General features: G+C 39.2%; 1 protein-coding gene across 1 annotated transcript in view; it reads right to left on the reverse strand.

Moving 5' to 3' along the window:
- The window catches only part of LOC121318400 (ankyrin repeat and BTB/POZ domain-containing protein BTBD11-A-like), a 96,032-nt gene that overhangs the window by 11,053 nt on the left and 57,250 nt on the right, over window positions 1-27,729 (reverse strand). The window contains exons 2-7 of the mRNA XM_041255012.1: window positions 19,576-19,725; window positions 9,807-10,011; window positions 1,789-1,941; window positions 1,327-1,492; window positions 760-849; window positions 375-476 (exon numbers count right to left, since the gene is read on the reverse strand). Of these exons, the coding sequence (XP_041110946.1) occupies window positions 375-476; window positions 760-849; window positions 1,327-1,492; window positions 1,789-1,941; window positions 9,807-10,011; window positions 19,576-19,725 (866 nt within the window). The remainder of the gene's footprint in view (window positions 1-374; window positions 477-759; window positions 850-1,326; window positions 1,493-1,788; window positions 1,942-9,806; window positions 10,012-19,575; window positions 19,726-27,729) is intronic.

The raw sequence follows: 27,729 nt of genomic DNA on the forward strand, positions 1-27,729 counted from the left end.
GACAAAGACAAATACCAAGACCGGTTCCATATTCAATTTGTTATGCTAGGATACAGGCTATTCTGAGGTAACATGTTGATGTCTGAGGTGTCTAATATATATGTCAGAAAAAAAAAACCCAGAAACATTTAACTACTGCTGAAAATTGAGTTATATTTAATCATATCAAATTCAACCATAAGATTTACTTAATAAAGCTAACCTATTCATTATCGTTCTCAAAGGAAAAAAAAAGAAGGAAAACTGCCCCCCAGTGCCCATCACCAGGTAATTAAAGAAAGCTGGAGCAAACATAGCTCCTTGCTCGGTGCTGTTGTGACAACTTCATATTTTACAAGACCAGAACATGAATCTACAGCTGAAAACTTTCCTACCTGTACGACAGGAATGTGTCCGTGTAACACTGCGAATGTGAGTGGTGTCCAGTGGCGAGTCTCTGGGTAGACCGATGGATATTTGTGCACTGTGTTAGGCACCTACAAAACACATTGGAAATTTGAGAGTGGCGTAAGCCTTGCATTGTAAAATAAAAATTGAACTGCATTTTCCTTCCACCTGTTCATTTACATTAGTACATCAGTATGTTTCATTCACCCTCATCTCTGCATTCATTTTCTTTTATTAGAGGCTAAGCTACTTTGTCGTCTTCAATTTTTTAAAATGGAGACTGAATATCAATGACTTTACTGTCACTGCTAAGTCATTATTCTTTGTTGTTTGTGCATGTGCTGGTAATAAACAGGCAGGAATTTACCTTACCTCGTTATTTATGTCTGCTCCAGCATCCAGTAGCATTTGTACCATGGCCTCATCTCCCCGAACACAAGCATACATCAGAGGAGTCATCCCCTAGAGCACACGGCCAACACAAATACATTTATAGTAACTTTCAATTATATATGAAAATCCCCAGGTAAATAGAAAAAACACCTTATTCAGTTACCATGAAACAGTGTCACAAAATCATATGCTATTCATTAAATGGTTTCTATTCTAGCATAGTGAACTGAAGGCCTGTACAGCAGAAAAAAGGAAATCATACTTAAAATGTTCCATACCATGACCAGACAAAACCTATGCTGTGAAAGCAATTTAATACAATTTATAACAAGTTGTATGGATATGTATGTTAATTTACTGTAAACAAGATAAACTGAATTTGCCAGTACTTCAGAACACCAAGAACCAAAAGAATAACATTCTTTTGTTCCTAAAGAGTGCATAGAAACTATCCTTCTGTACATGCTTATTTGAAAGTAACCACTGGTAAGGAAAGGCTGCCAAAGATAGCTAAAGCACTTTGAATTTGGGAAAGCAGCACCACACCTGTTCACTCATGCTGTTGATGCCATCAGGGCCTAGCAGAGACACAGCCTGTGTGACCAGGTCTGTCCTGCCACAGTTCAACATCCGGAATCCTAAATCTTGCAGAAAATTGGCTTCTGTGGCAGCAGCGTCCAGTTTCCGAGAGGCACAGAAACAGTCGTCCATCCTGAAAGGGTTACAAGAATTGTAAACGGCATAAGAGTAGCTATAAACTGTCTTAAACCAGGCCAAGTTGGGCAGGAACATTTATTAAGATGTTTCTGGCAAATACAGGTGATATGTAATGTAATTCCTAGGAAGCTTTTCTATATTGCTCCAATAGTGGTATGTATTGTATTCTCCTATAATACTGGGGGATACCTGGTTTGACCAGATCCTGCATTGCAATGTAATTGGTATTAAACAGACCCAGATCAAACCATCAATGGTAAAGTTATATATTCCCACTGCTTATAGTCATACTTCAGCTGCCGGGGTTCACAGTCAACTCCAGGGAGAAGGAGCCTTGCTGCTTGTCGGACGTCATCACTGTCTACTGAGAAACTCCGGCGGTGTTCTGCATGGGCTACTGCCACTCTGATCCACTCCATCAGGGGTGGCAGTACCAAGAATGGCCTGTAAGGGGGGGGCAGATTATTTTAAAAAAGCATGCAGGCAGATTATCAACAGACACAAATTTCCTAAACTGTGGGCCACAGGAGCAACAACTCAGGATTATACAACAGTAATATATATATATCTTATATATATATATATATATATATATATTACTTTTCATTGTTATTTTATATTAAATGTATTTCAAATGTCACAATGTCCAAATTAAAAAAAAAAAAATTTAACCAGTAAAATTCTTCACGATTATCAGTTACAGGTTTAATTTTTTTTTTTTTTAAATTGGTCATTTTCTTAAGAAGTGCTAATAGTGGGCCGCAGTGCCCTAATGCAGTTGAACAGGTGGGACTCAGGTAAAAAAATAAGTTTGGGAACCCCAGCTCTAGATGGCAGGGGTTCTCAATCCTGGTCCTGGGGACCCACTGTCCTGCTGGTTTTTGTTCCAAGCGACTTTGATACAGGAATTATCAAGGGGTTGCTCATTGTTGTTTAAGGCCAAATAAAACTAGAAGGGTGTCCCTAGAGAAATGAGCTTAGCAAAACAATTTGAATCTCATCGTCCTGGGCAGGGGTTTATTTAGAATTTATTGGTCTTAAACAAGAAATCAACTTTCATTTGTTGAGAGAGTGCCAGTACACTCAGACAAGAATGCTTTGCAGTCTGTACAATATGATCACTTGTTTACACCAGCTTAGCTGCGAAGTGGTGGTTTTATTTTGTTGTAATCCCTGTCCTGCTTTCTGCTTAATGTCTTTCCCAGAACACTCAGCCAGCCCAACGCTCCACATAGTTTCTCAAAGGATTCCTTAAGGGCTAGACGTGAATAATAGTAATACCTCACTTTCAATCAGATCAGCACAAAAAGGAAGTGTTCGGTATCCTAGTTTAAAAAATAAAAAACTTGAATACCGGTGCTAATATTTGATTCAGAAGTCTAATAAAATCAACAGGTCTCTCAGTTCTCAATTCCAAAACTTCACCTCCCAAAACCACGTTTCTTCAGTATAAGGATAAGGAATTCCAACCATGTTTACTTATAAGCTTGCAGGATGTGATTTCTCATTGAAAATGCATCATTATGCAATATCATATTTTGTTCTCCTGGTCGTTCATAGAATAAAATATACATACATGTAAAATCAGATCCAAATTGGGTGCTATATCCTTTACTTACTCAGCTATGAAAACATGGAATTAATTGATGTGAAACCACAAGCCAGTCCAAGTTCATAGATGTGATTCAGGTTTGGCCTTATTCATTATCCTGTGCATTGTAGCTACAGCAGAATTCTCTATGTTTTTGTAAGTATTATATTCATTCATTCAATTCAGTTATGTAATCCACATTAGTATTAACTGTATTTAACTTTTTGTCCTTGAAATTAAAAAATAAACAAAAATAATAATAAATACTTGCACATACATAATCCCCCCATGACCTGACTGTAAAGAAGAAGCTCTCAGAATGCCTTGCTAATTATACTTTAAAAACAACAACAACAACAACAACAACAACAACAACAGAATAATAATAAATAATAATTTCAACAGTTTTACTGAAGACCAAAGGCTTCCTGTTTTGTCTATTGCACTTTGGAAGTTTTCTCTCTCTTAAGCACTAAGGCCTCTACACACCGGACGCAATGTGACAAGTGAATGTGTCGTGCAACGCAATGCACCACGACAAAAAAAAAAAATGATTTAATTGCCTGCGATGCGATTTTTAAGTATTCTGAAAAGCTATTATATATTTTAAATTTTTATTAGCTGTATAACAGGACTATCATAAAAGTGATTTTTTTCCAGCTGACAATACAATCACATTGCGCACATCCTGTTGCCACTGGTGTGAAAGGTAGTGTTGTAGTGAAAGTAAAATTTTATCACAGGACAAATGGCATCACGTCTGCGACTTTAAGACAAATTTTGTTTGGTCTGACAACAGAAACTCTGGACTGTACTGATGGAATTTTCCCATTCCTCTTAATGTTGTGTTGAAATTGCCCCTTTCATTTTATTTAAATATCCCAGAAAACTAATATCTATAGTTAAAAGAAAATAAGAAAGATGTAACAACAGAAAGTGTCAGTATAGCATAATTTTCTTTTATTGTTAATAAGTCATGTCTTATCAACCAATTCTTTATTTAAATAGATAAGTCAGTTGAAAACAGATTCTCACTTTCAACAGCGACCTGGCCAAGAGGCTCACAAAACTGCAGCAGCTTTCAGAAAAAATACAAACAGATTCAACAAATAAAAAAAAGATTAGACCCATGTAACACCATATACTGTAACAAGTGAGAATGAGGTGCAAAAACAGTAAACAGTTTAACAACTACAAGTTCATCAGCAACAAGTCTACATTTTGGCTAAAAAGATCAACATGTACAACATCAGTTAGTTGAATCCTCTCTTGAAGGGTACTGCAGTCATCTGCAGCCAGGAGTCCAAAAGAATGTCTGCCCAAAGCATTTGAAACCTTATCATTGCGGAACAGTGAACACTAGGCCCTGCTGTGACTTGGTTTTATAATCAAATACCTGGACATGCAGCAAATTGCACTTTCATAGTGTTACTTTAAAAATAATGTAATTCTTTTGAATGTATGTTATTGTTATAAAATGCTCAGCGATACAGGCATTCATCAAGCCTTATGCTGCCAACAGCTCCCTCCCCCTCCTCTTCAGCAACAGCTTTACTGGAGATTTATTACCCTGATCAATCTGTCTGTCACAGAGTATTCAGAATTATATCTAGACTGAGAGAGTCAAGTCCTGCAGAGAACTATATTTTAAAAGGCCTAGTTCTGTTAAGACCTATTATTCTTTTTAATGCAATTTCTATCCATCCATTCAATCCATGTCTCAGGCTCCTACTCCTCTAATAATACACATTTTTACAGACAAAACTGCCTTCATCTCTAATGGCTTTTTATAATGAGGGTCATATGAAACAAGATATAAAAGCAGGCACAAATATCCCTCTCTGCATACTGCTAATCAGGTATTTGACACTGATAGGCAGCACTGACAGTAAATATCTGTGAGTAATATCACAGCTTTGCCAATCTTTGCCAGTCTGTTTTAGCAGGTGTGTGATCTGGGCTAGTGTTAATGAGTCCTACAATGGTCCAATTGTTCGTAAATATGTGGCTATATTCAACTATCTGAAACTTTTGGATTTTTGGCCAAACAGAGCTCTCTACTGCAGCAGCTTAATGAAAGCATCCAAATGTTGGGTGAAGTCTGTGTACACTTTTTTCTTGAATGAACAACTCCTTTTAAAATGCCTGTCAGGCTTGGATTTTTGCCATTCCCCTTATTAAGTTGTGTTACAAATGCCCCTTTAATTTAAATTAAATATCCCAGTAAAAGTGGACAGGCAAAATAAAAATAGACTACAGCTACAGGCAATCAAATGTTGAGATTTGTTTATGTTTTATTTCAGACTCCTTTTAAAACACTTGTTAGGCACAGAATCCAAGCTTAAGAACGTGCTAGTGGAGTGGAACTAAGAAGTTGATTTCCATAATCTTGTATTTTGGCCCTCATGCCTGTTTCTTTATTGTAATGAATTAACATGCACAAACAGCTTTTAAACTGTAGCTTCTTGTTTCTGAGTCTCTCATTCCCAATGCTACCCTGCTACAATATCCATCTGGGATATCCTAAAGTTCTGCAATAAATACTGAAACATTCAGCTCAGGGGATGTTTTTTTTTCAAGCATGCCAGCCATTTCACCAGGCAAGTTACTTTGCAGTCAAAGTTAAATCACATTTGTCATCCTTACTGTTTAAGTGAGTAATGCATTCAGTTCACTGGCAGTCTCTTCATTAAGGTACCAAAGCTGCCAGAATGCTCATATTGAATGCTTTGTCTTGAAATTGGCATGCAGAATCCAAAAGCGATCTCAGCTTATGGAGAAGTCAAACAACATGCAGGTACTGTAGGTAAAGGAAGTGAAAGAAAGCTATTTTTATGGTCCCTCATTCATGAAATTTTAACTCATACTGTTTCTGTTTGTAAACCTTCTAACTGGTAGAGAGCACAAAACACGAAGATAAACTCCATATCCTCTTTACAGACAGCTGTGAAAAGGTGAATGCCTTATTGAAAACAGGTTTTGCAAAAATACAAATGATAAAGCTAGCCATAGACAGGGGCAGTTCAATAATTCTTGTGAGTTTTGTCCCGCTAGTTTTAAATAAATGTTCAAACTGTATTGCTCTTTTCAGAAAATAAGGTTTACTTACGCTTCAAAACAGCATCCCTTGACGTGAGTTAAAATTCCATAAATGGTGATTTCTGTATAACAAAACAACAAAAACCTGTATCTCTAAATGTGAAACTACTCGCAGTTGATCAAGAGACGCTGAGCTGGTTGAAAAAAAGACTGTAGGCCAGCTTATGGGAAAGCATCAAAACTAAACAGGGGTGAAATTCCACTTTATGCAGAACAAGCCTGAAGCAAATGAGTATAGTTTCTCTTGGACGAAAGTGGGCCTTATTTACATCAGTATTCGGTATTCGGTGGAATTTGCAAAGCCTGTCTGATCTTTTCAGGAACGTAGTTTCAGGAAAGTAGTTTCAGGAAAGCTAGATGGATAATTAACATGTAAAAGCAAAATGCGCAGAATTTCAACCTCTTCTGACTAAAGATCATGATGGCCCTGTAGGGAACCAAACATTATTATGAGAATGTGGTTTATTCTGAGTTTCTCAATGCCTTGGTACATGCTTATGGTAACTTTTACTCAGTGAAATATAAAGAAATTGCTGAACTAGGAGCAGACATGTATTTTATCTAATCGTTAAAGGTTTAATTATTGTTTAAGAGTTTTATAATAAACACTAAACCTTCTATAAAAAACTTTCAAAATGATTATGTTAATACCAAACCTAGCTTGTTTAATAAACAGGGACTATGTTGCTGCAGTATTCCAGTGATTTGTGTCATCTTCGTTTAAGACAGGGTATATGCATATAACAAAATAAGACCTGATAGATTTGAATTCCTTTCCTATAGGATGCAATGTGGAATTATGTTTTGGGACCCTTTCTAAAACATTAATGGCCTCTCAGTGTTGATGTCAAAGTAGTTTCCTTTCTTGCACTCAACAATATACTTCTCTCATTCACTTTCACAACTTCCTGTCGTTGGCTTTGTACCGGATGGGCCACCATTGCTAGAAATTGGCTAGAAATTGAAATCTCTTTAGTGGTGGTGGAGTAGAAGCAGCTGATGAAGATGGCTCATCGTCGACAGTTTGAGATTGTTCTGGTGAATCAACAGCTGCCTAACATTTAACGTAGGCTTTGGTAGCACTCAGTAGAACTTTTATTTCAGGATTACTAAGTAAGGGTGCAATTGATGGGTCCATTAAACAGTCTGCAGCTAGTAGAACTTCAAATCCAACACAACTAGGCTGCAGTAATGGTTCAAATATCTTGCCTAAAGAGAGCAGCAAACTCTGAAGTGTGGTGCTGTGGTTGGTGTCTTGTAAATGACACTCTAAATCCAGTATTGTTGACAGTACATTAAAAAGAGCAAAACGATCACTTTGTAGGCAGCTAGTATGCTCTGCAAAAGGCAGAAGCAGGTGAAGACTTATGTCTTCAAGTCTGGACCACTCACTAGCCAGCAAAGAATCCTAGCCCAATTGATTTAGAGTTTCATTCAATGTAGTTTTTACCTCCAGCAGCCGCTGAATCAGGAACAATGAACTGTTCCATCGTGTTGGACAATCAACAACCAAGGTTTTGCCAGATGCTTCAATAAGCTTCTGTGTAGCAATTGATGACATTCTAACCTTTTTCTCAAGCTGCTTTGCCTTGCCCAACAGATGTGTGTAACTTGCCTGCTTCTCAAGTTCTTTGAGGACAAGCTGCAAAGTGTGTGCAAGGCAGGGAAATCAGCAAAATTGTACAGCCTCTCCTGGCACTTCAGAAATGGTATCATCCATCTTCATTGCTGTCTTCTGATTCTGAGCCAGATGAAGAATTGTCATCCCTGTATGTCATACATTTAACAGCCTTGATCATGTTGCTCTCATTATCTATTATGATCAGAAATATTCTGTTAGTTTAGACTGGACTCGAGTTTCTCAGCAGTCATCTCACCTGTGTGTAGATGATTGAGATTATGTAGGTTTGTTAGGATGTGCAGTATGTTTCCAAAACAAGGTCAAAGAAGCATGCAGAAACTCCCAAAAATGACGCAAACAGTCCATTCAGACCATATGTCCATGACAATCGTAATTCTCCATGCTGAACCAACTCCTTGAGAACCATACTGAAAGACGTTTTCATTAATCCAGCTCAAAGCGTCAACACTAAATTACCGTTTTGTGCTTAATGTGTACAAACACTATTAAAATAGTTTGGTTACAGTTCCTAGTAACGCAATGGACTGTGGGACTTAATATAACATTATCTCACCATGCACTTTGTATTTTATGTTTACCACCCAGCAAATATGGAGCCCGTGCCCACGGAAGACACAGCGTTTATTAACATGAACCTTATGGCTTTGTTTCTTAAAAACACAATGTACATTTTATTATAATGTGTGTGTTTCATTTTGAGCTCTGAAGTTCTCCTTGACTGATTTCATTGCTCCAGCTATCAATGTGCTTTGATTTCGGCATCTGATCACGTCGCTCCATGATCCACCATTTTACAATAAGCCTCAGAAATTGTATACAATACAGCAGTTGTTCTGAATTCCTTCAGGTGCCTGTTCTGAATACTGTATTTGTAATGTCCATGCACCAAAACATATCAGAAAGCATTTTGGGATATTGGAGGATACACAAAAAATGTAGTTTGGTATTACAGTGGCCACACTTCTGACAAACTGCACACTACCTGATGCAATCTAATTTAGAACCGGTAAAGAGACTACCCTGAGGTGGTGTTGAGTCCGGTTCTTGAGTCCGGTATTAAACATTGTGTACTGTAGACCCTACCTGTATTTAGCACTTTTAAGCCATGTTAAAGACAACTAATATGGCTTAAAAGCATAGTGTGGACAGGACCTTAGTTGCAATTACTCCAGCAAAAGTAAATACAAGTAAATAAATAAATGTAGTTACTCCAATTGATTTTGAATGTATGATTACATTTGCAAATATATGTAAGTTATCACTGGTGAGCAATCTTTAGCAATAAGTATATGGGCATTGAATGTTACAAAACTGTTTTAATAGAATATAGCAAAGATGAAACGTCTCCCCATAAAAAAAAAAATAATAATAATTATCATGGCACATCTTTATGTGCATTCACCATAGATCACTGTTGTTAAGTTATTATTTTTTTTTTTTATATTTTAAAGGTTTTACAATACTTCTGAGCTTTGCCTGGTTTTACCCGTTATCATGAGGGGAGGGACTTACAGCTGTGAGTTCAGTCATGTGTTCAATCAAGTCAGAGCCACAGAGCAGGGAGTTATTGCAGCTTGGCTGTGCAATTTATATATCGTTTTTCGTGAAATGATACTAAGACAACTCAGAATATTCATTTCTCACATTTATTTCTCTGTTCTTAAATGCTTTCTAATTTCTATTACTCTTTCATTAAGAATTTTTTTTTTCGTTTTTGACCATTTTCGTTTTAGTTTCGTTGACTGAAAAAAACACTGCTCAAAAAGTGGTAATGCAGAATTAGGAGGAGTTAGGAGGCTATAGACAAAAACAAATCCTCACAGGATGCACTTTGTTAAGTCACCCTTATGGTTAAAAATCAAAATCTGCTGTATTCCTACTCTAAACTTACTCAAATGTTTTCATAGCTGCTATTCTATTACAAGCGTACATGTCTTATACATACCAGCAACACAAACACATGTATTTAAGATGTACCTCTCTGTTTGTAGGGTGACTTTGGATGGCTCCACGTTGGGGTTCTCCCACTCCATCTGTGGACAGTGCATGAAGTAGCAGAGGGTATACAAGGCTTCAGGCTCCCAGTACGCTGACCCTTGCTTGTGGTGTATTGGGGTGCCATTGCTGTGATTCTTTAGGTGCAGAGGCTGGAGGTGATGCATTGCACGGGACACCAAATCACCTACAAAACAAAACGACTTAAACCATAACTGAAAGGAAACAAGAAACACTGGTTCTGTTTGAATGACCTGAGTTTGTATGGAGCGTGAAAAACAAGAATAGCTGGGAGCTTACTGACTGCTACTGGTCACTAGTGGTGAATTGCAACAAACTAAAAGTAGTGTACTAACTAAGGATCCTTCGGTTAGTACAATATACAGTACTAATGATAATCCCCTTTCGCACTGGCATGCTCTACCTGGGTCAGAACCTACCTGGGTCAAGACCTGGTGTCATGCGGGTCGGCTATGTGATTTCACACTGCTTTTGATGAAACAAGGTTGATCTGCATGACAGATGCAAATACATAATGTGTGTATCAATGCCCCGGAAGTAGCTTGTTACTGACGCTTCCACCAAAGCTTCTCTGGACTGACCCGTCGGTCCAAATGTTGATTAGAGCAAATGTGTCGTCATCCCTCCTGCAATCCAGCTCATGGTGTTTCTCAATCAACAAAAATATGACTAAACAGAAAAAACATCTTCCTTGTAGAAGTGAAACCTTCACGCAGGCGTGGCTGTTTGTTATTTTGTCGGCTTATGAATGGCCATCATGCATCTCGTCTCACCCAATCCGGGTCCAAGCGTGTCAACCCACATCCTGAGGTGGGTCGCTGCGACTCAGGTCAACCCGGGTATGACCCAGGTACGTGGCTTCACATTAGGCGTGACTGTGATCCGGGTAGCCAGAACTCGGTTCGGGACTGTGGCAAAGTGCCCACCCCTGTGTGTATTTTGCGTTGTATGTTGTGTGTTAATGTTGGTGTATAGTCATTGGTACACGAGATATAAACTGGTCTGTGTAACACAAGTGTTTAAAATGTATATTTTTATTTAGGCATAAGGATTGCACAGCACTTCACGTGCAAGTAAAATGTAATAATATGTGAGCACGGGGAATTGCATTTTATTAATTCACGTGCAGTTGTACCACGACTCCAACTGAATGATTGATTAGCAATCGAGTCTCGGTACAGCTGCATAAAAGCAGCATGTTTTCACTCACTTGGGGTTGTGTGTTCGGTGAGTGGAGAACGGGATTGGAGAAGGAGGTAATAATAATAATAATAATAGTAGTTAAAAATATCAGCTCACTGTGTTTGTTTAGTGTTAGTCCGTTTTGTTTTTCTGTTTATTTTGGCCTCATGTGCCGTGTGCTGTTTTTGTTACAACTTTTTTATTTACTGTCTGTTCATTTATTAAAAACACTGAGTACAAGGAAGTGCTCAGCTTCCCCAAAACGCCATCTCTTTGTTTATTTCCTGGTTCCTGTTTCTGGTCTGACGTCCCCCACTCCAGCCGTCTTTGTGACAGGGACCCAGGTAGGAGTGCCTGTGTGAAAGGGGCTTTAGATTGCAGGATAGTTTTAATTGTGCCTCCAAATAGACTGCAGGTACTGTAGGTTTTAAGATGCTCTCAATTGCAACAGACACAATGTAGCAGTTGTCTGCCTCCTGGAGGATTATAAAACAAGAAATTAAGTTAGTCCTGTGATTCTATACCTTTTGAAGTGGATTTTCAACATATTAAACAAAGCAGTTACTTTTGTTTATTTAATAAAGCACTGAGTTAAGCATTTTTCAATACACAACGAAGAAATTATCAGATTAACCTTGTCTGTACTAAAGTTGGGGACATCCTGATCCCAAACTTAGTTCTCTGAAATTTTTCGTTTTATAGTAGATAAGACAGAACACAGCTGGAAATGGAACAACAAACACTTTCATAGCAATTGAGAAGTTTCACTTCAATGGATAAAATTATTGGTAATTTGCTTGCCAAATATGTAAAAACAAACAAACAAACAAAAAACTTTATGAAAAGTATGAAACATGTATCTTTAATTAGTTATATCCTACATACAAGCTACCCAACATACAACCTTTACACATTTTCAACATAGATAACGAAAGTAAGTAGTTGATTAATTTCTCGCAAGACAGCTTTCATATTTGTATGATTTAAGATCCCAGTGGGACTTTGACTTTCCCGGAGAAGGTGCTTCTACAGTGTGCACCGGGATGATCTTTAAAGTGAATAAATAACCAGGCAGCCTACATAGCAAGACAACAAAGCCTTTATTTGTTTTGATAAAGTCCATCCAGAGTTTTTCCTTTGGCAGGAGGGATACCACATGGGAAGTTCATTTTGTACAGCTGCTGTTCTACTTTGATTATGTTACTTTGCTCACTCATTTCAAAGACAGAAAGGCTAGCAGTTCGAATTCTGTTGTTGTTAACCTGAGAGGTACTGTAACTTAAACACTGTTGTTTTACTTTGATAACCTTTGCCAAATAAGACGCCTTCACATCAAGATTGGGATTTCTGGAAATTCATCAGAAACAGGCATGTCATTATCTCAGGAATATTCTTTCCCTGTGAGGTTTTCATTATAAATTCTACTCTCCAGCTGTGTTTGTTTTGAATTGTATGAACAATGATCTATTTCAAATTGTACCACTTTAGAGGCTGTATTTAATGTCCAGAAATGGCAGTAATAAAAATGGGTAACAATAGTACATTACTGCTGCCAATGGTAAAGTGTTAGGCTTGAATAGGAATGAATGCTCCTACTCCCTGCCTCTCTCACAATGATGCAGGTATCTGATAGGTGCTAATTTCATACTCATTTCTCTTAGGTATTATTTCTAGTGGAGGGCATGGTTGTTTTCCTGCCCTACATTAGTTTCAAGTGTTTTTCAAGCCTTTTCCCTCTAGGATTTGTACATGCAATTTACATTTCAAATATTGCAGCATAACATGTGTATTGGGGGAGGGGTTCTGACTACAGGGGACATCTCTTGAAACATTCCAGAACCAAGGCTCTGTCGAGTGCTTCTAAATGTAAAACAAGTGTACTGAGAGAAAGCAGCAATACTGACCCTAATGACATTTGCCAAATAACAGTACTTCTATGCAGCCTGGGGATTGGGTCTGTTGCAAGACAGAATGCACCTTCAGACATTAACTGCACTCAAATCTTCAAAATACTGTCTACTGTTATACTGCATAGACCAAAGAGCTAATTTTGCACTGTCCAGATGCATTCAAACTAAACTAAACAAAACTAAAACTCTGCAAGCGAAGCCATTGTAACCAAAAGCCTTTTTTAATAAAACATCCAAGTGCAGATGAAGCTCTAAAATGAACACCTCATAACTAAACAGCTCCTAATGAGTGTAAATTGCTCCCATATAAGAGCAAGACCTTACACCTTTTCATGCCTAATACAGCTAAACCAAGGGCAACACTCCCCTCATTGAAAAGTCATTTTCATCGCATTTGGAAACCACTATGAGGTCAGAGCATGCATGTTCTTGGGGTTTGCATGTTTTGCTAATGTCTTGCCACGGGTGTTTAACATTCAGGAAGTTAAAAAGCCTGTGGAAGCAAAATGGTAGCAATGCAAGTATATGTTAAGGTAAAAGTCTGAATATGGGCAAATCTTAAGATTTACTGGTAAACATGATAACGCTTTATTTCTGACATTTACTAGTAAATCGCAAGAATAACCAAGTGGCTTTGGCTAATGAAGGAGTGTCTCGCTTTCGCTCCTTGTAAGGCTTCAGGAGTCCTGTGTAACTACAAGTATCACAAGAGCCTACCATGCTGCAATAAGTAAGTAAATATATCTACTCAGTACCTGTATTTGTTGTGTTTTGTGTCGGAATCAAAGTGTGATTTTCTGTTGAAAAAATGAAAGTCTTAAATAATTGAATTTGCATTTACTTGGAGTCTCACTTGGGATCCAGTTTACTGCATTGCAGTTGTCATGCATTGAGGTGTTTGTCTTTCTTTCTGGAAGGCTTAGACTTGCACACTTTGACACCACCGAAGCCAGATGCTACATGTTTAACCACCCACATTAACATTAACTGCTCATGTTAAGGAAGTACAGATAGCAGTAGGTATATTAAGTAGTAGGCAGTAACTACCAATTTGCTGTCAATAATGACTAACACAGCTTTCATAACTGTGACTGGGAGAACCCTGTTGCTCCCTCTTGTGCAAATACGTGCAGCTGAGACGCGGAAGAGGATATGCATTGCTAGGCAACTAAATGAGCAGTTAGGTTTGCCCAGCGCTGAGCTGATCGGGAGGTCCGGATTGGCTGGGGGGCGTGTCCGGGGAGGCTGCGCCACAGCTGGAGGTGACTGGACCACCATGCTACACAGAGGGGCGCTTTGTTTACATCCAGGTGGCGAGTGTCCACTCTGCAGGATAACTACTACAGAAACCTTCAACTGCAAGATGTGCCTGTGAAGGCTCTGCTCAGCCACGACCGTCGCAACGACCCACAGTCGATGGAAGGCCGGGACTTCGGGAGCAACAGCAGTAGGTTAGTTTAGGGGATGCTGATCCCAACCAGCATATAGAGAGGGTTTTCGTAGTGTAGTGGGTTCCTGGAGCGGGACGTCTCTTTTAGTGAGACTAGCGCTCGCCTTGTGTGGCAAACTTTTATTTTTAGCTTTGTTTTGTTTTTGTTTTCTTTATTAAATCTGACGTAGGGCTACCATTGCTGGCACCCTAGTGGCAGCACTTATGTTGAATAGAATCTACGTGCCTGTGTGGCATGTCAACACCCAATGCTCTGTATCTGTCTCATTGACAACCCACACACGTAACACTTCCCCCTGTTACAATAACATACAGAGATTATCTAGTATTTGGCTCACCTTTGCCCTTTGGGGGAGCTGGCTGTCTGTCGAATTGAATTAGTTGTGCTCTTAACATAAGCGTTTAATACTGTAGGAGCCCGGGGCTACATATTACACCCTTAGTGCCAGAATGCCTTTCCACACAAAGGCATGACCATGAAAACGCTGCAGTCTGGCTATGGGGGTGCAACAACACAATCACATTCTTGCCTGATCAGCTACTTTGTTTAAAAAATAAAGCCTAAAGGATCAATTTGGCAGACTGTAATAAAACATTGACAATTGTCATAGTGATCATTCTTATTGTACCCCTCTAGCAGTTAGAATTACTGTGTTTCAGAAACATACTGTGTATACAGTACAGTAAAATAAAAGGACCTAGATTAGTGACATTGACCTAAAGCAAATGTATTGCCCAGAATATCTGAAAAGACTAGTGACTCAGTACTACTACTACTACCACTAATAATAATAATAATAATAATAAAATATAATAATAATAATGAAGGAAATAAATTAATTAACAATCAGCCTATATTTAGCATAGTCCCCTAAAAAAGGAGTGCACATTATTTACAGTAAAGAAGAAACTAAAATTTAAGTATCAGCTAAAAACAAACTGAATAATAAAACACAACTGAGTGATGCACTATATTCACAAAGGGGAACATATCAAATAAATATTAACTCATATTGTATTGAAAAGGAATCTCTACAGGGTTCTGCAAATTAAGCTGTTCCTCCAGAGCCATGTTTAAGACTACACTGTTCTAATCTTCAGCCAACAGCTAAACCACATTTGAAGCCTGATCTCGTCAGATCTCAGAAGCTAAACAAAGTGGGAGCTGGTTAGTAAATGGAAAAAGGATCGTCAGGGAAACCCAGGTGCTGCAGCAAGTGCTGCTGGTGGCTCAGCACAGGAACTCTTTTCTCTGTAACAGAGCTCCAGCAATGGCCCAGGACTATAAACGGTCTTGTCTATAGATCCCATGGCACTCCTTCAAAGAACTGATGACTCTGGTTCCATTGCTAAATCCCCAGGTCAATGGTCTGGATAAAACCTCCCACACCCTCCTTGTGTGCCAGGTCACTAAAGTTAAATAAAACAAGCCTTTACTTGGTTAAGGATTGGATTGATTGGATGTGACCTGCCTCAGTATACCCGTGTAATCCACCATACTAAAAGAAAAAGCAATTTTGTTTAGAGGTTTCCCTGAGCGTTCGGATGCCACTGTATGTAGCAGGAGAAACATCCCTGTAGATTACAAAGTGATAGAGTGGTAAAAATGATTCAAGTAGGGAGGTCATCTGTGTATCTGCTGCTACTGAGACAATATTTAGGGATGCAGATAAGTTTACAGAAAGGTAATACAAAGTCACCCAAACACATATTCCGGTATACAACTGAAAGTGATTTTGAATTTGGGTGAGTGTGGCTGATGTTCGGGGTGGGTCCTATTGAAAAGACAGAACTGAATATGCTTTGTCACCTATAAAATTTGAGCCAAGATCTCAGGAATGCTAGAAACTCTCTCTCAGGAACTGAGGGAGTGAGATGGCGGTGTAACTGCTATATGTATCTCAACTAGAAGCCTATAAGAGACAGATCCTGGAGACAGGAGTGCATGTTGTATCAGCTGGCTCTAGCACAGCATACTAAATACTTCTGCACCTTCACTGCAGAGCTGTGCAGGGACAGAGAATAAAACAACATGAATTCAACTTGGAGGTTGTGTAAAAACTGCTGTTTGAAAGGTTTTTTGGATGGATACAATAAATATCTCTATCACACAGGGGTAACATGCTAAAAAATGTCCACATCCAGTTGTAAAATGATCCGCTAATCACTCTAAAACAAAAAGATTTGGGTATCATAACAGTCTGTTTTTGAATACCCTGAGCAATTACTCTGCTAAAAAATGAACAACTGACACATTCAAGTATGCTCTTAAGGCACAGCAGTTAAAAGGTAAATGGTACAATTTACATTATTTTATCTTGCATAGGGAGTTGGGATTTCTATGTTTTTAATGCCACAGCTGCTATGGTGACTTTCCTATCGATGTTTCTATTTTATAATGCATATATGTTTGGGTAGGGCAACTTCTCGAACCCCATAAAGTTCACACAAACTGTTTTATAAAGATGTAATTAAAAAAAACTGGGCTATTGAAGGTACTACAGTATATAATCCCATATCCATAGTATCTATTGGATTGAAGAAACATGTAGTAAATTAAATAAAAGACCATATTATTGCTGTGTACCATAGTAAGCTTCTATAATGAATATTATTACCCAATCCAACTTCTAGGTAAATCTACAGAAGCTTCTTATTTTAACAGACTGTCTTGAACTCTCTGGGTCATTTTACCTGGGCAGTGAAGTTGTCCCCACCCTTTCACTGTTGTTTTTTACCACTGAACACAATCAGTCAGCTGCTTCCTCTACTGACTGACATGCTTTCAACCAGTAACATGCTTTGACCCGGAAGACACTCTTCAGGTGTAATGACCCAGGGAGTGCAAGGTCAGACATAACCCAAAACCCAAAGTACCCCAAATTCTCTTTTAAAATGTAAATACATGTATGCCATAACTTCACTTTCTCTGACCTATGTACGAGAGCTAATGGAAGTGCAAATGGTTAAGATTTATGGTATTATTTTTGTAAGCTACAATTACTTCACTACAGTCTACATTGCTAATCATAGACAACATGTTTTAAATAGTCTCTCCTTTCTCAAAGCAATCCTATGCAGCTGAACAGATGTTCAATGTGAACTGAACGTGAACTTGTATTGTTTAAATTAGGCTTCCTATGCTGAACCATTGCTGGGACAAAAGCCATAATAATAAAATTACTTTTTTCTGTTATTTCAGTTTATGTGTGGGAATGGAGATTTAACTTATTCCTGACAAACACTTTTTTTTTTTTCAAAATGGCATAAACTTACCAAAGACTATCAGGCACCATTACTGAAGTTGGTTTTCATAACTTAAGTACACAAAGGGGCCTTATTTTAATTATCTTTATTTCAGTGTGCTACTATTTGTTAATTAAACAGGGTCCAGTTACATACAAAGTGAAACTATGTGATTGCTAAACACAGCAATTGGGTTTGAAAAAAATGAGTATCATACAAAAAGATTAGTTACGACAAGATGCATCCAGTTGTAATCACTTTGTTCTTCAGATCAGACATTTTTAAAGCTTCTAGTAAATAGTGTTAGAGAAAGATGAGGTTCTTGGAAATAATGGTGAATGCATGCAGATTATTCATATCTAAACTTCAATTTCATTTGTATTGTTGTTCTTTATGACAATATGATTCTTCAGCCACAATACTCCCTTAATCACACTTTCGTAATGTTACTTTCAAAGTTACTGATGGGGAACCAAAGCAGCCACTCTGTGTTGATGATTGTGGTGAACTCTTGCAAATAATTAGACGATGCCGTCAGTGACAACATGCAGACAAAAATAAAAAAAAAAGAAAACCGGTTGTAATGGGGTAGGTCTCTGTTTTACAACAGTTGCCCATAGTTTATGGTACACCTGGTGGTCCCTGCTGGAAACACTGGTACTTGAGATGAAAAGGTTGAAAACCACTGCTCTAGTTCAGAGAGTGATTTATGCGTGTCTGATGGGGGTGCAATATATTGCTCCAACTGACCCCGTCAATTTGCTCCAGATTGTTGGGAAACCTGCAATTTACAAGTTGTCAAGACAGAAGGCAGGCCAGTCAAAGTTCAAGTCACTTGTCCACTCAGTGCCAGACCAAAATAATCTTCCCTAAAATGTCCATAATGTTTGGTCCAGCAGTTTGATGGGCAATTTCATTCTATCATACACTAATTATATTATTCTATAAATAAATCAACATGCATATGCTTATTGATGAAAAACAGTTTGAACTGACATCAGTTGGCCACAGTCAGAGCTGCCTCAGAGAGACAGAACTGACTGAGAAGGGTCTTGTACAGGTGCTGAATAAAGTAAGTGGCAGGTGCAGTGTCAAGGGATCATCACGCCAACCTTTTAGGACGGCTTCAGTTTCCAGTTTGAACGGAGGTTCAGACTGGAACAAAACTATGAAAAAACAATTTCATGAGATAGTATGTGATCTGCAATTCTTGGCTTGTAAAACAGCACAAGTGTGCACAGATCATATTGGGAAAAGCAGTCAATCCATAAAAAACTCTCACTGGCCCAGTGGACTTGGCTGCTTTGTTTTGTAGCTACAGTATGAGGTTAATAGATTGAAATATGTGTGTGTTTACTTGTGCAGGTGGGCAGCAAGCACACACATTGACTGACAATGGTTGTGAATAAATATGTGGTATAGATTAAACATTACAACCAACAACATATAGAAAATCTGAAATAGGTTATTCTCCACGGTACATTTTTATTCAGAACTGTAGCTGCATAACATTTTTACAGTTATGGATATGACAATCTTCACATTGGCATTTTTTTTAATTGAAGTCACAGAATAAAATAATGAGTTTGTCCTAAAAACTGTTTAATGAATGCAGGTTGTCTATTTTTCTTAATGCCTTGTACTAACACTGGACAGAAAAAAAAACTGACTAAATTATAATTGGAGTCTGAAGCTGTTTAGTGTACTATCTATTCATTTTCTGACATATACTGAATAACACTGTGGCCTTTTTATTGCTTGACTGTATTTTTCTTTTTTTCTTTTTTTTTTTTCACTGAGTTAAAAAAAAAACCTAGAGGTTCATGCTGTATTCCACTTGACATCACAATTTTTTCAAGCTGGGTTGTTGGGTAGAAACAGAATGACTGAATACCACACACTGCTTGAGTTAAATGTTATGAAAACAGTCAGGTTTACTTACTGAGCTCAGCAATGCTTCCCACACGAGTTGCAAGCAGGGACTGCTCGATCGTCCTCAGTTCAGACTGGCTGTACATCTGCACTTCTCCTGGTTTGTTGGACCTCTGCTGCTCTCTGTGCAGGTTTAGGCTGTCAGGCAGGGAGAGAACACCTGAAGGACAGAGAAGATCAACAATAACTACAGTTCCTCCATGAACATCAATTGTTAATTGACTGACTAAACAGAAATCAGAATAACAGGTATTGCAACTGTACTGATGTCTACAACCCTAAATTAATTAGAAATCCAGTAATGTTATTTACCTGTACAATACATAAAGTCCTTCTCCCAAAGCATAATTGCACAGTGATTCCAGCATGAGCTCTTGTTGTAATTCAAACCAGGTTATCAAATGCCTGCACCCATTCACTCTGAAACTGTTAGCAATTACAGTATAAAACCAAGATGGTAATGTTGTACATTTTCTTCATTGCCCCTATTTCATTCATAAGCCAAATAAATACTGGGTCTGATGACCTATTTCGATTCTTAAGATGTCTTAAGTTATTGTTTTTAATTATTAAAGTACTGAACATTGTTTTTTATTTCTGATTACTTGCCTTCAAGTCTACCAAAGTTGTCATGACTGAGTCAAAGAGTTAATGTGGGTCCACACTTTCCTATCCTTAAATGGTAACCAAATGCTGACTACAACTGACCTCTCACTTGCACAATTAAATCCAGATACTCCACATAACTGTGGGAGTTCATCTCCCAGTCTGACTGGTTCTGCGAAAACACAGAAACCCTCAGCACAAGGGGATCACATTGGTAGCTCTCCAACTTGTTCTGTATCTTTCATATATACTAATTAGTTTGTCTCAGTAGCAGGCCAGGTTTCTGGTGTTATTTTAGCATTCTGTATTTCAAACTGAGCTCAGTACGTATAAAGGAAGAGCGACAAAGCTGCGTGGAACCATTTGTTTGAAATGCAGCATAACGTTATTGTGCCTTGACCGTTTTACTGTGATCGTTTTTTTTTTTTTTATTAAAAAAAAAACAATGAAACCCATTCAAGTGTTTATTTGAGGCAGAACATTTTTTATTTTGATTTCCACCAATAAAGTTGTCAGACTGGTTACTAGCTGTTTTGGGTCATTTCATTCTGAGCAAAGTCTCAATTTACTGTCACATAAGCAGAAATATACTGATATTTCTCCTGCCTTAAGTAAGTGGCATACACCCAGTCCATCACTGAATAAGTAGGTTCTGTGAAATTCAAATCTGGAGATCTCATCCATCCAATAGTCACCTCAAGACATTTCAATACTTTATACATAATTGAGAAAGGTTTCATGAATACCAAATTATTTTTTTTTTTAAACCAATATATATTGTGAGCAGGGAGAGAGTTCATTTCCTCCCTGCTAGAATAAAAAAACAAAACGTGTGCAGGTGCACATTTGGGTTTGTTTAATTGGTTAACGAGATTTGTGTTAATTATTTTATTGTTTAATTATTAGTTATCCCCTGCACCTGGTGTTTATTGTAAATTAGAGCCAGGTGCAGGGTATTTAGAGTGCAGTCAGTTTGTTTGTGGCTGCTGTGTGAAGAGCCTGGTTGATGGTGCTTTCAACTGTAACAAAGGTAGTGTGAAAAAGCCTTTTTGTGTGGTCTGTTTGTGTTACTGGAAAACAGGTTAGCTGTCCTGTTTTAGTTAGGTTCCTGTGCTTGTGTGTAGTTAGTGCTCTAGTAGGAGCTAGGTGTTTATTTTGACTTTGTTTATTAAAAATAGTGTGCAAGCACTTTGAAAACTTCCATTTCTGTGCCCTGGGTCCAGGGGCAACTAATCTTATTAAGTGCAAGCTTGGTTACTATATATTACACACAAAGTTGTAGTGAAAAGCTTACATGCCCCAATGGAAATCTATAATTTCTCAAACAAATAATTACATGAGAATTTTTTCAAAGAATTATAACTTTTCAGAATAAAACGTGACACTGTCAAAATGAGAACATTACAAAGTTTAATCGGGTATGACCTCCCTGAGCATTAACACAATCCTGGCAGCGTTGACACCTACACCTGACCAGCCTCTGGATAGACTGCTGTGGGATGTTCCACCACTCTTCCTGTGCAGCTGCAGCAAATTGGGGCAACCTTGGCCCCCATCAGTTGTGCTTATTTGCTTTGTGCTGGGCAAGGTTGCCCTAACAGTTTCTTGAAACTTGGCTTGTGTTGATCTCTACTTTAAATGGCTGGGCACTTTCCATAACTTGCTGTTTTTTTTTCACATTTCCAATGTGTTTTTGTTTCAGATCCCAAACACTGGGACATTCTAAAAAACTAATTTAGTTTCTGGTATTTTAGAGATCTGTGTATAAAACATCAATCAGTTTTAGAGAAATTCTGAGCTGGTATGAAAGCACCAGTGGCCCCCACCTGTTTAACATTCCAGGGCTGCTACTTATGTTTCACTGCAACTGGCATGTCCAGAGTTTCAATTCCTAAATGGACACAGTAGAACAGCTACAGCTGCACACATCCATTACAATGGATAAAACATTCTGTTTCTGAGCTTTTACTTTTTTTTTTTCCCCCAAATATTTGGACTATGAAGAAGTGTGAGTCTAACAGCACAGGGCAGCTGAGTTGCTCATTTCACTGCAGTGCAGGTTTTCTATCCACATGCTCATCCATTAGTTTAAATTGTGACAATCAAACTAATTTCACTCATCACCTAAGCCAGATTTCAGCAGGACCCCACCGCTCCATCTTATTCTTGTCAATGTCAGAGAATAGTGCTCATTTATTACAGTAAAAGTGTTTCCATTAGGAACAGAATTGTTACCTATGACTTTCTAATGAAAAGCCACTCGATTAGATTTTCATGATGTTTGTACTCATTTTGAGTGGTCCTAACAGCGGGCCATATGTATATATGCATTGCATTTAAATTGTAAGTGCTTGTAAGTTTTATTACTTGAATCTTATTTACACTTGGTTGCAGCTGTGGCAAATACTGTATTCAGCAAATGGTGTATATACAGTACAATTAGAATGATTTGTCACAATACCATGATCCTTTTTATCGCTGTAGTTTACTTTCATCAATTCTACATTCTGTGTGGGATGTTTGCCTGTTTTGTTTCATTTCGTCAATGTATACTGTACTACAAGCATAGCCTTTAAGAACAGTGTTTATACATTGATGCCTTCACTCTATGTTGATGACTAATACAGTATTCTGTGTCTGAATACACCTCTTTGGATGGCCCTTGAGTAACACAATGGCAACCAGTGTGCTCTTTAGTCCCATAGCTGCTATTGGTGACGACTGAGATTCGAGGATTGCTAGTAATTCAACCACTAAAACACAGTAAGCATAACTAAATGAACATGTTACTGACATCTTATCCTCAATAGAGACAAATGTGTCTTCAATATTTAAGTCTTCAACAATTTTAGGAATGGCAAACTTATTTTTTTCATAAAAACACCCTTTGAAAAAAACATTGTATACATAACTTGGGAGGTGAAGTCATTCGGGCCCAATATGTAGTGTGTTACCGAAACTGCAGAAGAGAATCGGTGAAGAGAAACAAAGGCGGTGTAAATCTAAATGAGCAAAAACAGCTGAAGTCAATTAAAAGTTAAGAAAAACCCCTTGCATTACTGTCTAATGCTAGTTTTGTAAATGTATTTCCACTGTGCTAATCATCTTCAGGAGGTAGAAGAACCTTGCAAATTTAAGCTATACACCTGGAAAAGCGCTACTGTCAGCTAGCATACGGCACTTGTATACGTCAGCACTGATAACCCAATAGCAAAAATTGTTATTTGGAAAAATATCTTGGCCTACATTTATCCACAGGTCTGCTTAAATATCTATTTTCTATAACTTAAGCACTGCGTGGTATAAGTACATTACAGGACATTTATAATTCTGAGGTATTAAACCTCTAAATTGGGCAGGGATTTAGTTTCTCATGTTAGACTTTAGATGTCTCAAATTGCAATGTAGACCGCTTGAAATGCTTCAGACCTGTGGCTATTTGACTTGAAGCATTTTCCATTTTTTTTTCTGCAGCCATTTTTAAAGCCACATTTAAGATCTGTTGGAGGCATCTAGCGAAAGGTAAGTAATTCAAAATAAGTAAAAACAGCTAGTATTAATTTTTTACTGCAAGTTAGTTTCACAACAGATAGAGAACATCAAAAGGAGAAACTATCTGGAATAAACAGTCCTAGATTCTTGTCTCTGACCATCTCGTCTCTTTACTGTACCTGCCAGGTTTCAGTGCCTTGCTTTTGTCAAGTCTGGCCACGCCATCTCAAATGTAATAATTGGGAAGCTAGCTGAATATTTGACATTGACTAATGCTACTTCAGTCTACTTCATACCATGTTTTTTCTTTTTTTAAATTTAGTTGTTGCCAATTATTTGCTCTTTGATATGTCCAGTTATTTTTAGGCTCAGTTTACTGCTAGCACCCCTGTGTTCCCTCTGGAGGGTGAAGACAAACGGCTGCTTTTTTTTTCACGCTGTGGGCTCACCATGCAGCCATCCAAGAGGTACAGTGTCGAAGGACAATGCAGCTCTCGGGCAACTTCCAGGCAAGCCCGCAAGCACCCATCTAGATAGGGATCAATGGTGCGCGGTGAGCTGAGGACACCCTGGCCGACCTAACCCAAGTGGTTCCTAGACACTGGTAAGTGAATCATACACAGTTTCTGGAAGGTGTGTTTCTGTCTGCACTATGAAGTGACTGAAGTCGTGAAGCTTAATTACTTTTGAGTTGATCCTGACAAATTTCATATTGTGCAGTTCAGTTTATACAGAATGCATATTTATCATTAATGTCGTTTTGCAGACTAAGCGATTGTCCTTGTGATTGTGTTCCTAAGAGTGGCTTTTTCCTTGGTACTCGACTTATGAATATCTTTGGCAGTCAATCTTGGATTGTTATTAACCTTCTACTTGGTGAAAGAACCTTCTTTCTTCCAGACCGAGGGAGTGTTGTGACAGTACCATGAGTCTTGTACTTCTTGATAATAGAAATTGTTGAAATTGGAATACTCAAATTCTTGGAAATCTTCTTGTATCCTTCAGCTTTGACAAATATTTTTCTGCCTAAGGTCTTCAGATAACTCTTTTTCCCATATTGACTTCTTGGTAATGACATCAACAAGAAGAATGTTCACCTACAATCCACCATTTTCTAGACTTTAAAAAAATTCAGTTCTGCATTGTCCTATTGCTATTTCTAGCATCTTGTAGACAATACTATCATAGCATCAAAGGGTATGAATACTTTTGAATTTGCAAAATTATAGACTTGTAACTATCATCCACATAAGCAAAACTTTTGCTATAAAACATTTTTCCTATAATTCTTTGCTTTTGAGATTTTTAGAAATGATAAATTTCCATTGGCGTATGTAAATGACAAACTGTGTGTGTGTGTGTGTATGTATGTGTGTATATATATATATATTATACACACACACACACACACACACACACGCGCAAATAGATGCAGCTTATTAGCAACCTCTCTGTTCTGAGCAAAAAGTTGTTAAACTGAACGTTTTTAGTAAACTGACAATCAACACTATGTATTGTAGTGCTTGTTACTTGTTAGTTAACGAATTTGTCCTTATGTGTAACCATATGTCCTTAAACACCTTGGTTGTCCCTTCGTAGTAAAGTTTCTTCGCAAAACGTGTAAATTTAAAAAAAAAAAAGTTTCACAAACTTGGTGTAAAAAAGGTCATTTTTTGTGTTTTTATGATTTTGCTGTCCACCTCCAGTTGTTAATCATTCTCAATGTTCGCGTGCAGCTTTTAGCCAATTTTAAAATGCATTCTTGATACAACAGACACTTTGGAGAGTTTTAAAACTTTTCTGCTGCCCGTACTTGCGTTTAGAATTTCACCGGGTTCATGTAGTGCCCAGTGTCCAATCTCTGAACTTTATCATCTACAGTAAGGTCTACAAGTTTTTGAAGCCCAAACTTTGATTTACATGTGTAATCAATGCATATATATAAAACCTATATATATATATATATATATATATATATATATATATATATATATATATGATAATATATATATATACGCGACGTTTGATACTGCGCGCAATATTAATGACGCGTGATACGTGCGCGCAATGTATTAATGTGTGCTGTAGCAATAGAAATTGTACCAAAGTTGTCAAAGTGGCACACAGTTGCAAATATCAAAACTCCATTAACATTAAAGTCTATGTGATGGGATTGGTTCCCGTGAAAATGTTGTTTAATAACCGAAAGTTGCTACAGGGTGTGGGGGGAAGGTTAGGTCGGCCAGGGTTGCTAATAACTGTCATCTGCTCTGTGTGTGCGTGTAGGTCGCCCGCTGGACTGAACCGTTGCAGGTTTTCCAGCACACGATCCAGCATCGGGCGGGAGAGAGGCATCGAAATGCAGACGAGCTGTCCATCCGCCCTTGTACGGACAACGATTGCTGTGCCCGATGGGATGAAAGAGAGACGGAGCTGCGGGGGGGGTGGCAGAACCGGTATACAGCGTCCTGCTGCCGCGGGAGCTCGGGGGTTGGTGAGAACATCAAACAGGACCCTGAGATGGAGTGGCTAGAGCAGCAGAGGAGGTTGTGTTGGGAAGAAGTGGCAGCGCATTCTTCCACGGTGAAGGGACTGTGGTCCCAATGGCCCGGAATGGCCCTTGGAGATGAGGTGCTATAGCGAGGATGGTTAGAGCCAGCCACCAGGGAGAGCTGTTAGCTGTTCATCATGGAGCACCAGGCATTGGGCACGTCGGGATCGCTAAGACGCTATGCAGACCCCGACAGGCCTTCTACTAGGACAGTGCCATCGGGATGTAGAGGATTACTGCCGATGATGTGACGCCTGCACTGCAAAGAAAGGTCACCTGGTCAGTCCTGGGCCCCTCTACAACAGCGCCTGGTGGGGTCACCAATGGAGAGAGTGGCGGTGGACGTTCTAGGTCCCTTTCCGTGTTCTACCTGTGGGAATCTGTTCATCCTAGTAGCGATGGACTACTTTACCAAGTGGCCAGAGGCCTACGAGTTGCCAGACCGGGAGGCCAAGACAGTAAGCATCGCCTTGGTGGAGGTGTTCTTTGCTCGGTTCGGGGTCCCCGCGGAGTTGCAATCCGATCAGGGGAGGAACTTCGAGTCGAAGGTATTCCAAGGGATGTCCGCCTCGCTGGGGATCCACAAAACCTGGACGACCCCACTGCACCCCTAGAGCGACGGGTTGGTTGAGTGCTTCAACCACACCTTGGGCGCTCAGCTGGCCCTGACTCTGGCAAGGGACCAGAGGGATTGAGATGTCCAGCTGCCCCTGATGCTGCTGGCCTGAGGCACCGCAGTGCAGGAGGCGACCGCCTGCACCCTTGCCCTCCTCATGCTAGGTCGGGAGCGTTGCCACGGAGACCATGTATGGCCGACCCCCAGATGACCTGGACAGGGTTGCTGGGCCTGAATGCGTCCGGCGGCTGCAGGACCACTTGGAAATGGCTCGTGACTTCGCCCAGACTTGACTACAATAATAGGCCGGACCGTGGTACCACATCAGGATTGGTTGGCGCCTTGCCAGGGGTGGGCCAGACCTGCATCCGCCCCAGCTGCACCAGGGACCGCACCGGAGACCTTGATTCATTCCCCCGCCTGTACACCCACAGTTGTCTTGATAACCCTGTCCCCTGCTGGCCAGTTGCCAGCCCTGACCGGGTCCTCCTCCCCGCTTCCTGCTTCGCCATCCTTGCCCCCTGCCCTAATAACCCCCAAGCGACCTTCCCAACTGCCGAGACATCACCGCCTTCTGGGTCGTTTCAGGTTTCTTTTCGTCGGGGGCAAGGAACTGAAAAGGAGATTGCAGTATGGGCACTAGACCGCCCGAGGCACATTGTTATTGCTGTTTCATTACTGTTATTGTTTGCTGTTACTGTAAGGTGAATGGGCTACACCATTTAGGATGTGGCGGGGACCAGCAGAGCACAGTGGTCTGGTTGGTGGAGGCAGTGTGTCGGGGGAAGGAGGGTGAGTGAGTGAAGAGATGGTGAGAGAAAGATAGACAGATGGCAAGAAAAAGCTGGAGCGTTATCTGGTAACTGGGTTACTGCAAGTGGATATACAGGAGGGAGGAT

This window comes from Polyodon spathula, chromosome 7 (genome assembly GCF_017654505.1).
Source record: "Polyodon spathula isolate WHYD16114869_AA chromosome 7, ASM1765450v1, whole genome shotgun sequence".
Classification (NCBI taxonomy): domain Eukaryota; kingdom Metazoa; phylum Chordata; class Actinopteri; order Acipenseriformes; family Polyodontidae; genus Polyodon; species Polyodon spathula.